Source organism: Dryobates pubescens, chromosome Z (genome assembly GCF_014839835.1).
Source record: "Dryobates pubescens isolate bDryPub1 chromosome Z, bDryPub1.pri, whole genome shotgun sequence".
NCBI classification, from domain to species: domain Eukaryota; kingdom Metazoa; phylum Chordata; class Aves; order Piciformes; family Picidae; genus Dryobates; species Dryobates pubescens.
The window spans coordinates 69,426,005-69,440,659 of record NC_071657.1 but is presented as its reverse complement, the minus strand read 5'-3'; the positions used below and the strand labels follow the sequence as shown (position 1 = coordinate 69,440,659).

Genomic DNA, 14,655 nt, shown 5'->3' with positions numbered 1-14,655 from the left:
TTAACAGAGCCTTTCCCTAACCATACCAAATACATTACAAAGCAGACAGCATATACAGCAGTCAATTGTACCACTCTGCTAATGTAGCAGAATAGAATAGAATAGAATAGAATAGAATAGAATAGAATAGAATAGAATAGAATAGAATAGACCAGACCAGGTTGGAAGAGTAGCAAAAAGTAACTGATTTAAGTCATGGTATTTGGTGAAGCTCAGAACACCACTTTTGGTTCTCCTTGGAAGTGAGGTAAATCTGTGGAACAGTGGAATATGTTGCAATATACAAATTGTGGGCAGTGGTCAACATAAGATTACAAAGAGAAGCGTCCAGAAACATGGTGGGAAAGGGAAGTAGAAGACGTAGCTGTTTTCTGTGCAGTGAACACTCCAGTGCACATCTTAAAAGCACCAGGGTAGGATAGATAGCCTGTGTAGTTCTGGGGGAAGCCTCAAGAAATTAAGGGGATGTTTTTTTAAGGATATATTTTTTCTTCCCCCAAAATGTCTCCAGTTTCAGTTGAAAGTTTGCCTTGACTGTACATGGCATTTTCAGAGTCCAAAACACCTGGGTTTTGTAAAGAAAAATCTGTATGCTAACAGACATACTGTGTCAGGATTGTAACTGAGAAAAACATTAAAAAAATAGAGGACATTAAAAAAACAAGGACACATTCAATTAGGACTCCCAACATCCATTGTGATTTGATCCCTTTGATCAGGATCACTACTCCAAGTTGCGTTTTGTTAGCTTGCCCATTGACTGCATTTGGTTTGTGTTAAAATTATTATGGCATTCCAGATTTGCGTTTGTGTTAAGTAAAATCTTGACAACAATACTGCCTTCTGTTTTGGGGGATCAAAAGAAAATAATAATAAAGGGAAGGACTGTGATAGATGTAAATGCTTCATAGTGATGTTCACTGTTTCAGTACCCCCACCCCTCCCTTCCCCTGACTGCTCCTTTTCCATCACAAATCCTCTATAAGTAGTAGTCTTAGCAGTGATGGAAGGAGAATTGCCCATGCTCCAGGCAGGGCAGGGTACTGCAAATCAACTTTGTAAAAAAGCCTAACCAATTACAGTGTCTACAATAATCATGTATTATCTATTGACTCAGAACAGTTTCTGTGACAATTACCATGTTTCACCCTTTAAGTAACTGAACTTGAAAGCATTTTCTGAACATTGCAGAGGTAGTTGTGCACTTCAGGGGAAAAAGGGAATTTAGCTTCACAAACCCTTATGCTTTTGTTACTTACTAACATTTCAGTTACACCTAGGCACTGAACAGGTAGGTTACAGTCTTGTTGCATTATGTTCTGTATGAGCAAATAGCAGAGCTCCTCCTGAAAGTATTTCTGAGCCCAGTGCAGGGGCCAACTGTTACTCAGGAGTCTTATCTAAAACTCTGGTTAACACTTTTATGTGTGAATGCTGCGTATTATCTGTGCTCACTGGAGTGGTTTAGCACTTGAAGCAGACTTGTGAATCAACTTGCAAAACTGTATTTTGATAAACTGTGAACACTATAAACAAGGAGCCCTGGCACAGGCCTTTACAATGATCTGTGTAGACTAGATCCAGCCATATGACTACCTTATGAGTGCATACTGGTTAAGTCAGATATGGCGAGGCATGTGCTCGACCACGTCATGTAATACAGTGATAGAGCTACCTCATATACCTGCTGCAGTCATTTATAGCTTTTCCTGACTTCAGTAGGAGGAGATGCTCTCTATAACCTGAAAGCAAGAATTACAGATAAATAATTCTTGCTACAGGGGAGAAAACGTTAATTTACAGGCTAAAATTAGTGACTGAATCATGCAGAACCCTGCAGAGGCTCATGTTTTTTCCCCGTGACAATCCCAGTGCATCTTAGCACACTACAGTATCATAAAAAGTATGCCTGTGGCATGTTTGGTGAAGCTGGGAAATAAACTGAAATCTTCAGCACTTAATCTGATTTTAAAATTTTATTTAACAGAACTCTCCCAGTAATATGAGCATGAGCAATCAGCCTGGCACTCCCAGGGATGACGGTGAGATGGGTGGAAACTTCCTAAACCCTTTTCAGAGTGAGAGCGTAAGTATTTCTTCACCTATTTTGTTGTTGTTCTGTTGCTGGTTTTTTTCACTTTGTGAACTTTTATCTCTATCATTTTGTCTCATTTTAAAGAAAATAAGAAAAAATAGCAGCAAGAACAAACAATTCTGTAGTGTACTTGTAATGCAGTACTGTGCCTTGCATGCTTCTTACTAGCTTCTAAAATTACAGTACTGATTTCACCAAAAAAAATTGTGCAAAAGATGCCTAGAAGTTGAGCTGAAACTGGAAACTGTGGGAGGCATAGATTTACTGCAGAAACTCTTTTTTTCTAGACTAAGAGGTCAGTTGTCAGTGAAAGTTAAATCTGTCAAGCAGTAATAATTACACCAAACATACTCAGTAACGCACAATGGGCATTTGTCAGGCAATATCCAAGCAGCCTGCGTACACATAGTTGACAGATCCTTACATACAAGTGTTCCAATGTGTGGCTGCCCAACCTTTCACTCCTGTGTTTTGCAGGGAATGTGATTTAGAACAGGATTTGCACTTAAGTGTATAATTAGAGCACCCTTAGATACCATGTTGGAAAGATGCAGCTTGCTGTCAGAGCCAGGAAAAGCAAAGGGTCCCTCTAGTGTTCATTGAGACCAATGATGCCTTTTTAAGATGGAGAATGCTTGAGGCAGCAAAACAGTGGTGTAAAATACATTTAAAAGCAAGACTACAGTATTTTCCTACTCATGTGCCTGAAGCTGGGTTTCTAAATCCACATTTAGGTTCCTAAATAGGAGTGGCCTGATTTTTCAGAAGTGCTGAGTGACTTCAACACTTCTATTCTTATTGGAAATCACTGCTGCCAGAAGTGAGTGCAACTTCATTAACTATGCCAGTGGTGAACTTCAGCTCAGAAATTGTGACAAGTAGAGTTTCTATTAGATCACAAACAGTTGAACTGCATGATAGATTTCCTGGTAATCAGATTTTGTGGGGGGTTGGGGTTTCCTTCTGTAACTAGTGAAAAGGAAGAGTTTCTGCATGTTAGCTGTTGGTTACCTCATAAAGAGGGCACAGACTCAGATTGTGTGGATCATTGGAGAAAAATGGTTTGTTCAGTCCCAAAAGACTGATGTTTCGATGTCTGCCAAGAAACCAGTAACTGCAGGACCTCCACTAAATGTCATCCTTGGTTATGGTAATTCTTGACTCTCAATGTGGCATATATTGCTTGTACTGAAGGCAGGCAGTCTGATTAGCAGGCAGGCCAGTTCACAAGCTAAGGTCACAAAAAGAGGAGCATTAGTCGTAGTCATAGAAAATTAGTTTTCCCAGACAGTTACTGGATTCTAGGTCCTCCTAGATGTTATTTACCTACCTTGAAGAACCTGGGATCATCTTCAGGGTTCTACATGAAATGTATGCCCACAAGCCATGCATTTTACATGCCACATGCATCTGAATCTGCTTCTAGGTATCAGTCCCTTTCTAACATTGTAGCTCTTGGGAACTGTCTTGCTTTCTGATTGATATTTTGTTACTTGGCTACCTAGAGTAGGTATTCTTATGATGTCCTGGCTCACAGAAATTTGCTGTTCAGTTCACCAGGAGTGTTGGCTGGGGTTTGAAAATAATGCTTAGCTAATAAGTCACAAACACCTTTAGATCACTTTGCAATTCCTTGCCCAAAGCGATTACCCACGTACTTTGGGTTTAGAAACAGGCAATCACTTGAACAGATGCTTTGCTTTAAGCAGTGGACCTGGGCTCTTACTGTAGCTAAAGATAAGCATGTTCTTATTAGCTTTGCTGGACCACTGTGGGAGTGCTCAGCAGGACATGCGAGTAAGCCTTAAAGGCAGACAAACCATCAAGAACATGACAAGGGGCAAAACAGACTTTACCCACATAGTCCATTCTGTGTAGTTCACATGACAGGGAAGACCCAACCAAAATGCTTTTTCTAATATTCTTGGACACTTGGAAATGGCCAGCTCAAAACTCCAGCTTGGCAGGACTTGTATTACATACCTGTTTTTCTCAAGGCAAATTTATCTTTCTGTTTCTTGTATCAGTTTTCATAATGATAATACTTCTTGTATTTGAACAGTTTCCTCTACTTAGAAAGATTTTAGACCAAATTAAGTGTTTCTGCAGACAGCAGTTTTCAATTTAAAAGCAAATCAGGCATATAGATGTGCACTTCTAGGCGTTGTGGTGTCCCATTGATTATTGTAATGAAGTATGGATAACTTGAGGGCAACTGTAGCTTGTATAAAGGCTTCAGTTCAATTTGTGTTACAGTAATAATGTATTGTGGTGATTGAATTTCTGGTTCACACAGAGAATAAACCATTGATCCTGGATTCAGCTTGCCTACTAAAACTGATAATACAGAGTAATACAAACCAAAAGCCTGGTTTAGTTCCAGTCATGTGTTTTCTCTCCTTTCTTCCCATAAAGTAACAAAAAGCTTTCAAAGTTATTTATGTGATTCAGCTAACTATGAATGCAACTGCCCTGCTTGAGACTGGCCACTTGTCCAGCTAAATTCCCCTAGTAGCTAGCCCTGAGCAGGAAAAGTTACGGAAAGCATTGGTGAAGAATTGGTTCAGCACAGCACACAGTAAGGCTGACAACACCAAACCAGCGTTAAGGGAGTTGTTTTATCATCAATAGCTGTATTTTTGCATAACAGAAGTCATAGTACCACAAATTGAACTACTGCCTTAGCAGAGGCTACAGTACAAATTTAAGAGAATAGTTCAAAGAGCATGTTCATGTTGACGTTGGAACTCGTTGCTGTGGTCCAGAAAGTGGTAACTAACTTGGGGGGAGGGGGGGAAAAATGGTTGTTAAAATATGGATTCCTCTTTTTTCAGTACTCCCCTAGCATGACAATGAGTGTGTGATCCGTTAACAAGTCTCGCCGTGAAGACCACAGTGAGTTGGCCCTCTTCAGAGAGCTACCACAGAAGAAAATTATTCGTCCCAGTGTACAGTTTAACAAAAGGATCTCTGATACAATCAGACCCACCTTTTTCTTTGTTTTTATTCTTTTTTTTTAATTATTTTGTTCTTTTTTTTTTCTTTTGTCTCTGCCATCTCCCCCATTTATGTCGAGAAAGTGGGTCCCAAACATGATTGAGACAACTGTAAAGAGTGGCATAACAAAACTGCCCAAGATGGAACTGCAAACAATTATCTGTGTATGTACATGTGTGGGTTAAAAATGTATGGATGTGTGTGGGTTGTAGAAACACACACATACATACATGGATCCACAGGACATTGTAAAATATTATCCCATTACATCTTAAGTAGAAATGAGAAGTAGGGACTTTTATTCTTTTCTCAATTGTTTTTCCTCCACGTTTACATTTTAATTATTAAAATTTGCTTTCCCTCTCCCCTCCTGAACTGTTTTATGTTGCATATATCACTGCTTTATAAGTTATTTTTTAAGGTGAACTCAAATGGTAAATTCTTCTGATTTTGTAAATGTCTGCCATTATGGATAGGAATAAAATTGCTTATAAGAGCTTTCATTAACTTGTGTTTGATACCAGTTACCCTGTGAATCACAAACTGTACTGTCTCAAGAAATAGAAGAAAGCTCATCTTAATTTTTTGGAGAAATTTAGTAACTTTCAACAAAACTTTGGGGATTTTTTTTTATACTTTGCCTTTAAAAAAAGAAGCACTGAAGGTTATTTTTCTTCATTAATTGAAGCCTAATATCTGCAATATCTATTTTAAATGGAAGCCTGAATTTGATACAAGCTTCTCAGTTTATATAGAGTACTATAAGGTTACTGTAAGTGAGCTCCCATTGCTATAGAATCTAGCAATAAAGTGTTAGGGCTTCTTCAGCCCTTGGAAATGAGTTTTCTATTTAGCATGATCTTCCTTATGGGTGATAGTGGGAATACAGTAGATCCCTTTTCTAACAATTTACTATTATATATCCCATTTTCAGTGGTTCTCAACCAAATTGTAACAACCCCTGCTCCTAATTATAAACAGCATTTTCCAAGGCCATTGAGAAAATCAGGTCAGCCTGCTACTTGGTTGTGTATTTTTCATGACATCTCCCAGAATTTATTCCCTCAAAACTTGCCAGTAAGCAGTCATTCTGTTTTGAGCCAAAATAACATGAGTCAGCTTTTGATGACTAGTAGCCTTGTGAGGATCTTAACCTTTTCCCATCAACACAGGAGCAACAAAGTTCTGGGCCATTTTATAAGGGGGTCAGCCTATTAGACATGAAAGGTGGGGCTAGAATGGAGAAAAGGCATATATGGTCTTAGGGAAATGCTTCTGGAAGCAATGCCATGTCTTTTCAGGCAAAGCTCCAAACCCAAGATTATGGTGCCTTTTGTTCCTAATGACTTCCAGCTCCCCCCAAAACCCAAAAGTTTTGGTTCTGTAGCGATCAGAAGCTTGATGATCAGCAATGCAGGCACACAGTGGTTGAACAAAAATTCATGCCACAGAAGAGAATCAAAGTCCCCTCCTTGGACCTGGCAAGTAGAAAAGACAGTTACTTAGTGGGAGCAGTTCTGAGATATGATTACATCCATGAAGGTTTGCAGTGAGATTTCTTTAATGAACTTCTGATAAGGAAGCATGTGCAATGGGTTTATTGTGATGGTAGCTGCACACAACAGGATGTGTAAGGAATACTGCAGTCTCCTAACTACCTTTTATTTACATGTATTATATAATTACATTTATAATACAGGAAAATAAAAATACCACTTTTTACCCTTTTTTTTGTTAGGGCTATTCAAAGATTAAACTTTTGGAGGCTTAAAATTGTTAAATCACCAAAAATTTGGTAGCATTACTCCTTGTAATGACTTCAGTAGCCATTACTTGGTTTTGTGGATTTTATTCCCAGTGACAATGAAAATCACTTCAATTGCTTATCCTTAGAAGACACTTTGTTGCTGGCTCAAAAGGTGCTTGAAGCCCCTGCTATTGATTTGAGTTACACACCCACAAAAAAAGATCTAATTTCCTCATACCCTTTGCTGTTGTCACGAATAGCATTGGTTTCAGTGGCTGTCCCCCACCTTCTCCCACAAGCACTGCAGAGTTCAGGTGTCCTTGCAGCCTGCATTTGGCATCTATATTATTACTTTGGTAGTCTTCTAAGAAGGACTTCAAGACTCCTCTCTGCCCAGTTTCAGTCAGGTGATGTCACTGCCACTGATCTAAGATAGATGGATGCATCTAGACTATGCATCAAGTGCCAAAGCCCATTAACACACTAGATAAGTGTGCCCTCAAGTGAAATCCTTAAACCACTGAGTGCATCTGGGGTCTGCTCTGTATCTCCAGGGGAACCCCCTGTCCTCTCATGCCAAGCTGGAGTTCCTGCAGGCAAGCAGTGTGTCCAGTAGCCATGCAACTGCAGCCTGTGGTGACATCACAGGGCTCTCTTACAAGGCAGAGCACGTGCAGCCACTGAAGCTTCATACTGTGGCAAAATTAAGCAGAATTGAAGCTTAGTATTAATCAGAGACTTGATTTTTTTTTTTCTTTCTGAATTTGGTATTATCTGCAATATTTTTTCCTTATAGGCATCCGTTAAGGATGAAAGTCTGACCATTAAATTAAGTCTGTGCAAAGAAACCCCTTAAATGGAGCTGCCAACACATATTGAATGTCATTACCAAAATATGTTATCCTGATTTATATGCAGGAGCATAACATCCTTTCAGGCACATAATTTTTCTTCTGTAGTTCTTTTGAACTCTTTTCTATACAATCTTTGTTTCCCCTTTCTTTTCCAAAACATTTACATCATTAAACAGCTGCATTAATCTCAGTAAATACATTCCTGGCTGCAAAATGGAGGGGGATCAGGCCACGCTTCTTACAACCTGTCATTGTATGCCCTGATGTTGTGAGCTGCTAGGTGTGTCCAGCTCTTCTCATACCTACATAGCTCCAGAGACCAGATGGTCAAGCACAGAATTTTAGATTTGGGAGATCTGCTTGAATACTCACTGCCTATCTTACTGTTAGAATTTTAATCAGATAGAAGGAAGCCAAATCGTCTTGGTTTGTGTAGGGAATGCTTGCATTTCTGTGCTTATGCACAGGAGCAAAGTTACTGTAGGATCAGGTGATAATAACCATTCATAAGGTCTGCAGCTGAAAACAATCTTGCATGCTAAATACTCAACTTTAAAATTAACACATATGCTTTTTGGTTTTATTTTTAAATATGCATAGAGCTCGTTTTCTTTGGTTCTTTCTTTCATTTGTTTTCTTTCTTTTGCTTATAAACCTTTGCAGGATATTAACTATAGCTAGTGTATTAATGTGAATAGAAAGACTTTTTCCAAGCACTGACTTTCCCACTTGTGTTTCTTTATGCTAGAAGCTAGATACCAGCATGTAATGTAACTGCTGTTTATGTCTGTCCTTATGCAAGAGCATTATTAATAGTGGCAGAACTTGTCCAGTTCTGGGAGGAATTAAGTGGTGCAGGGTAGTTTTTCCACAGTACATTTTCAGATAGATTTCTCTCATTAATAAAGAGATCATAAATGGGTGTTTAAGACAAGGTTAAAGTGAGGTGTTTTAAAAGCAGATGTGACGAAATCTTAAGGGCAGCAGAAATAGGGAGTAGTGGAGCTCTCACACAGTGAGAGCTCTGGGCAGGTATTCTGGCCATATAGAAATCAGCCAAATGTGAGATTCCCTTTGGCATTTTACAGTGAAACTAGTATTTTACCTGCTGGATATAAAAATGAAGTATTCATACCAAAATTTTACTTCCACGGAGCCCAGATTTTATCTCCATGCGCAAGTCTTGTGTAGGCAAGAGCAGGGTTTAGGGCAAGAAAGAAGCTGTATGAATCACATGTAAAGCCTGTAGCCTGACATGTGTGTTAAAAAAATACTTGGATATCTGCCTGTATGGGTTGCATTATTTTCTTAGTTGTTTCTGCATGCAGAGGAACTACATTTACACTCTGGGTTCCCCTCTCCACTATAGAGTGAGTTTCCTGCATGTGCAAAACATGGCAGTAACTTTGAGTTGAGTCTTCAATGCACTGTGTGCTGCCCAGTTACGTAAGTGTGCCTCAGATCTACTCAGAGGCATCTCACAGTGATAGTCTCCAGATCAGAGGGTCATCCGTCAGCATGTGGCTAAGGCTACCTATGCCAGCTTCTGTTCAGAACACTTCTGGTTGCAGAGCCACCAGGGGGTCACTTAATCAGAGATGGTAACTTTCAGACTTACCAGCCTGCTCCCCTTAATATGGGATTAAATGCCCCACGTCCTAAGACATCCAGCTGTGCTTTCCCTTACAATGGGAATACACAAGAAATAGGTAGGCTAATTATTTATTTTAAATAATTAAAAAGAAGTGAATGGAATCTTGCTTCTGTATAGATAGCAAATCATATGTCAAAAGGAGACCTTCTTGAACTGGATAAAACTAATTGGAATTTTCCCGTGTTCTGTGGCTAGCAATGAAATACTGCATGTAAAGATGATTTGGAATTAGATGGGCAATTTAGTGAGGGACCAGCTGTTAACAATATTCAGTGTTAAACATGTTATTCTTTTTCTTTTTTCACTTTGCCAGTTGAAATGACTTTTCAGCTGATACATATTGCACTGATCTCTATTTCTGCAGATCAGTTAATTATTTTCAAATGTTATCTCCTGTTCATAGCCAGCCCTAATTCTTTGTTGTTGTTGTTGTTGATGTTGCTAAATATGCACTGGATTCTTCAGTATTAGAGCCCTGCCCATTTGCATTTGGAGAGTGTAAAAGGGAGTATAACAATATAAAATAAAAGATCAGCACAGGTAAATTTTTTTTTTCTCTTCAGTTCACCATAAATGATGATATAAGCACAGCTCCTATCCCAAACACACATAGGTTTGGTTGGGCCCTGAGGATGGGGGTCCTGACAAGGCATTTCTTTAAAATAAAACCCACAAAACTCCTTCAGCAGTAGCAGCTTGTTTCTCCTCAAACTGATCACACTAAGGATCTAATGCAGGTCTTGATGATAGAAAACAACTGTAAAATTCCAGTGTACACATCTTTCTTTACTTTCCAGACATACAAGCTGATGATGATGTCAGTTCTCCTAGTGAAGCTTTCCTGGAACCACTGACATGAGATCAGTTTTTGGTAGGATTTCACCCTGAACCGGGTGAAATATATAATCTGTCTGTGGTGTGACATTATTTGGCAGATACATAAATTGAATAAACAGAGCAAAATAAAGAGGGTCTGATGAAATTACCAAGATCATGTTTCAACCTGAAAAATGAAAAAGAAGTCCTCATCTAAATTACTGCTTTGAGTGCATGCATGCAAATTGTCTGCCAGGGCTGTTATCTTGGAAACAAATTAGAGTAACAAATTTGGAGAAAATAAATGGATCATCCACTCAGCACATTAAAGCTCTGATCCTGCAAAGGCATTCACAGTGGTTTGAAATAAAGCCTGCACATAGTTAATTTTAAACAGATTTAAGAATAAAGTAGTATCCTTCAAGGAAGTGGAACTGCTAATACGCTAAAATCGCGCTCGAGCGTGGACAGTCTGGAAGCTCAAATTAAGTCTTCCCTAAAGAGGCATTATTTTAACAATTTTACCACTGCAGGAGCATGTTTATGTATCTAGTACTGATACATGGAACAAATTTGGCTTTCTTCTCTTTCTTAGTTTATTACAGCATTGTTCAATATTACATGAGCTATTTTTTTTGTGAACTTGTCCTTCCGTCTTGTTTTCAACTGTGCAGCCATAATTTCCTCCACATAGCTAACAGCTTTACAGTTTTAGTCCAAACTTCTCTTTGGTCACTGTTCTTCCTTTAAGCTTAAAATGTGTAAGAAAGTCTCTCATGTAATGGGAAAACTTGCCATAAAAATGTATAAAGGTTTTCTTGGGTACATGTTTTCACATTTAATAAAAATGCAGTTTTCAGTTATAATTTGAAATGGTCACTTTCTAGCCACTATTGAATTTCAGTGTGCAAAAGAAATTAAGAACACAAATTACCTTTTGGTTTTGTTTTAAATTTATTTGAGTCATAAATATTTGCTAAAAAGATATGGTTTGGGGGAAATCAGATCAAAACAATATTTACTCTACCTAGCTGCTGTTTATAATACAGCTGGACTTTATGCTGAAAGCTCCTTCCACATCCCCAAAAAGTGGATTGACTAACATCTGATATGTATGACTTTGTAAAGTCCTGATTCACAAATAGTCATTTCATTTCTCTCTCCTGTTTTTTCACTGTATCACATAGATGATTCAGGGTGCCCCTTAGCTGTGCAGGGTTCTGTGGTTGTATCTCTCAGAAGAGTAGCCAAGTGGTCAGGCAGGCTTGTTCTGGTAGTTAAGGACTGTATAATATATCCACCAGGTGTGTGTTCAGAAATAAGGTATTCATACGCTACCTCGCTGTTCTCTTGAGAACTTGTACAATTATTCTTGCAGTTAGGTCCGGGGCTCCCTTAAGATTTTACAATGCTGAGACAAGAAGCCTAATCCTGCTAAGAGTTTTGGACCAGTTTTCATAGAGAATCAGCACAAAACATGGGGATTTTGAAAGGTGATGCATTCTCTATACCCTGGGTGTACTAGGAAATAGACCATACCATTTAGAAGTTTGGTCTGTTACAGCGGTATCTACAGTCCCTCAGATGAGGAGGGAATTATAACAATAACCATGACCAAACCTATGTTTGTCCCTATAGAGAGAATCATCACTAATTGCTTTTGTTGTGAAGAATTATTACTATGGAACAACCGCTCCAATCCTTGAGGAGCCAAATTATCAACTGGATGAACTGGATGTTTGTAGGCTTTATTTTTTGTTGTTTAATCTTCCTGGGTTCTTCTCTCTCATTTGGATTTTCCCATTAAATGTACTATGCCAGATCTTTGCACAAAAACAACAACTATTTGCCCAGTAAACGTACTGAAAGTTCACATCTGTAACTAGAGCTCTATGGCAGAGAGTTAATTTCATTAGAGACACTGAGTGTAACAAGAAGTGCAGAGTGGCAATACAATATCCTGAGAGCTCTTACTGTGCGAGAGTCTGAAAGTTAGCATCTCACAGACTCAGGCATTAGACATAAAATAGCATGAAACAAAAGCTGATGATTGCCATGCAGACTAGAGGAAAGTCAAATCCAAATAGAGCGTATTTAATTGAAGTAGAAATTCACTAAAGCTGTAATTTACTAGGAGAGTTTGAAGAGTATGACAACAAGCGTGTTAGCAGCCAAAGCTAGGATTCAGTAGCTGCTCTCTTTTTTAACGCAGAGGTGCACCATGCAGAGTCTGTAATCCCCAGCAGAGAAGTTGGGTTTCTTGATCTAGTCAGGTTGTGGGCCGGGGACTGCAATAGCCACAGGCCACACCTTTGGTTACAGGTGAGCACAGTGCAAGTGCCCTTCCAGCACACGTCAAAGACCTTCTCTAATGGGGAGCACAGAACATGTCCAACAGTTCAGCAGAAAAGAAGCAGTGTTTGCTAAATTGCTGTCTATAAACATGACATTCAGAGCAGGTATAAGCTGTTCCCAAGTCTGTTCATTTTTCTGATTAACTCCTAGTTTTGATTTGATTTACCGGTTCGCATTAATGGTTAAGAAAGAAAATACAAGTTCCTAAAGTAGGGCTGAAATACAGACCTGGAAGGCTGACATGAGTAAAGTGGAAGCTGGAGCTTTCTGTTAGTTGAGAATCAAGTAAATTTTACTATATTTTTTCAGGATAAAAAGCATCCATACAATAAACTTTGGGTTGGTTTGTTTGTTTTTTTTTTAGCCTTGTAGTGGCTGTTTGAGAAGTGTGAATCAAAATGTTGTATATGCTTAGAGACCAATTTGGAGGGCTTTATTTTCTCTCTCTCTCTCTCTTTTCTTGATTTTATTTTGTGGCAAGTATCCCTGTGCAAAAATGTTGCGGTGCATCTAATTTTGTGCATGTTTGCCTAAAAACCACGGAAATAAATTTCTTTTAGGGATTGCTGTACACGCATCTGCAAACACTTGTTTCTGGTGTGAAGAGGAGGAAATTTTGATAACTGGTGGGTTAGCATATTTATGTGAATTACTTAAAGCATTGGTAAACTATTGTCAACTTTGTTCACATTGCACAAGATACTCTGTGTAGTCTACTGCTGGCATTATAACCTCAGTGATCCATGCATATTCTGTAAATTCTTGTAGGTTTTGTGTAAGAAACCTTGTCACCATTGCTTACTACTGTAAATTCTTGTTTTGAAGCAAGGGGTGGCTTTTGATTGTACAGCTTTGTGTATTATACGCTACAACAGTACTTGTTCTGTCATCGAAACTTGCTGTTCACATATAGTTTAAAGCTTTGTTAAGCACGCTTAGTGGTTTCAGAATTTATTTCAAACAGCAGATATACAAGCCATTTGCAGGAATATTAAATGTAACGTAAGAGAACTCAGCCTAGTTCATATCCTTTCTGAGAGTGTGGGGTTGGGGTTTAGCAGACAACAGGCAGCTGCAGTTAAGCGCACTGTGGCTCTGTGCTGGTCATGCAGTGTCTGCTTTCCCACTGTGGGCACCCGCAAGCCTGAGATCAAACCCTGTGCAGGGAACTGCACGGGAGGGAGGAAGGTCTCTCCTCTTGCTGTCCCCTGGCCAAGGTACCAATGGGACCTCAGCAGACTGTCACAGAGAGACCTGCCAGCCTGCAGGTCTGAGCAAAGACACACAAGTGTTTCCTCTGGTGTCTCTGAGGTTGTGTCCAAAAACTTCGGCATCAGTGCCAGGACAGAAACCCACCTCTGAGGGTATGCAAGCGGGTAAAGCACTGCCTTCATGTTGTGTCTTCGTCCCCAGCTACGACAGGCTTTACATGAGGCAGTGTTTTAAGAATTTAATTATTTATCTGTTTATTGAGATAGAAAAATAATCTGAATTCTTGAACTCTCAGTTCTTTTTTCATTGGTATTTTATGATATACAGCAAAGACTTGAAAATGTGTATGTGTTCTTTGCTGGTTTCTGACATTGGAAATTCAAGTCTTGTCTAGACTGAAAGACAATGTGAAAAAGTGAAAAAAAATTAAAAAGCTGGGAAAGCTGAAGGGGATTCTTACTTGTATTATTTTAAGTTCTGTGTTTTATTTGTTGATAGTTTAAATGACTAGGTTAATCTTTTGAATAAAGGCAGTCTTTGTAAATGACTTTGCACCTTCACCTTTTCATGTAAGACTTTGAGTATTTGCAATAAATGTTCCTCACGTTTCCAAGCCACTCTCTAGATCAATTCCCTGTATTTCTAAAGTGAAAAAAAAAAAAAACCAAGAAAAAAAAAAAAAAAACAACTTATTGCAGATGACTTCAACTCTTTGCAGAGAACAACAGGGTAATCCTGATCCCATAATCCCAAGTATTTGCAGGTCATATTTAAACAATTCGACAAGTCTGGTTTAGAAAATGAAAATTTACCTTCAACTTCATAAATTAAACTAATGTTTAAACCCCAGTCTCTGAAAGTGTAGAGAACCTTAGTAATTTTCCAAACCAGGAAGAACTAAATTTGTCAGTATAAATATTCATGT

General features: G+C 38.8%; 1 protein-coding gene across 5 annotated transcripts in view; it reads left to right on the top strand.

Moving 5' to 3' along the window:
* SSBP2 (single stranded DNA binding protein 2) overlaps window positions 1-5,116 on the top strand; it is a 208,509-nt gene extending 203,393 nt beyond the window's left edge. For 4 of the 5 annotated variants that reach the window (XM_054178192.1, XM_054178191.1, XM_054178190.1 and 1 more), the window contains 2 exons: window positions 1,988-2,086; window positions 4,930-5,116. In XM_054178192.1, the coding sequence (XP_054034167.1) occupies window positions 1,988-2,086; window positions 4,930-4,959 (129 nt within the window). In that variant the 3' untranslated portion in view covers window positions 4,960-5,116. Of the gene's footprint in view, window positions 1-1,987; window positions 2,087-2,829; window positions 2,916-4,929 lie in introns of all 5 variants that reach the window. The other variant, XR_008463100.1, reaches the window with a different exon arrangement.
* The last annotated feature ends 9,539 nt before the right edge of the window (window positions 5,117-14,655 follow it).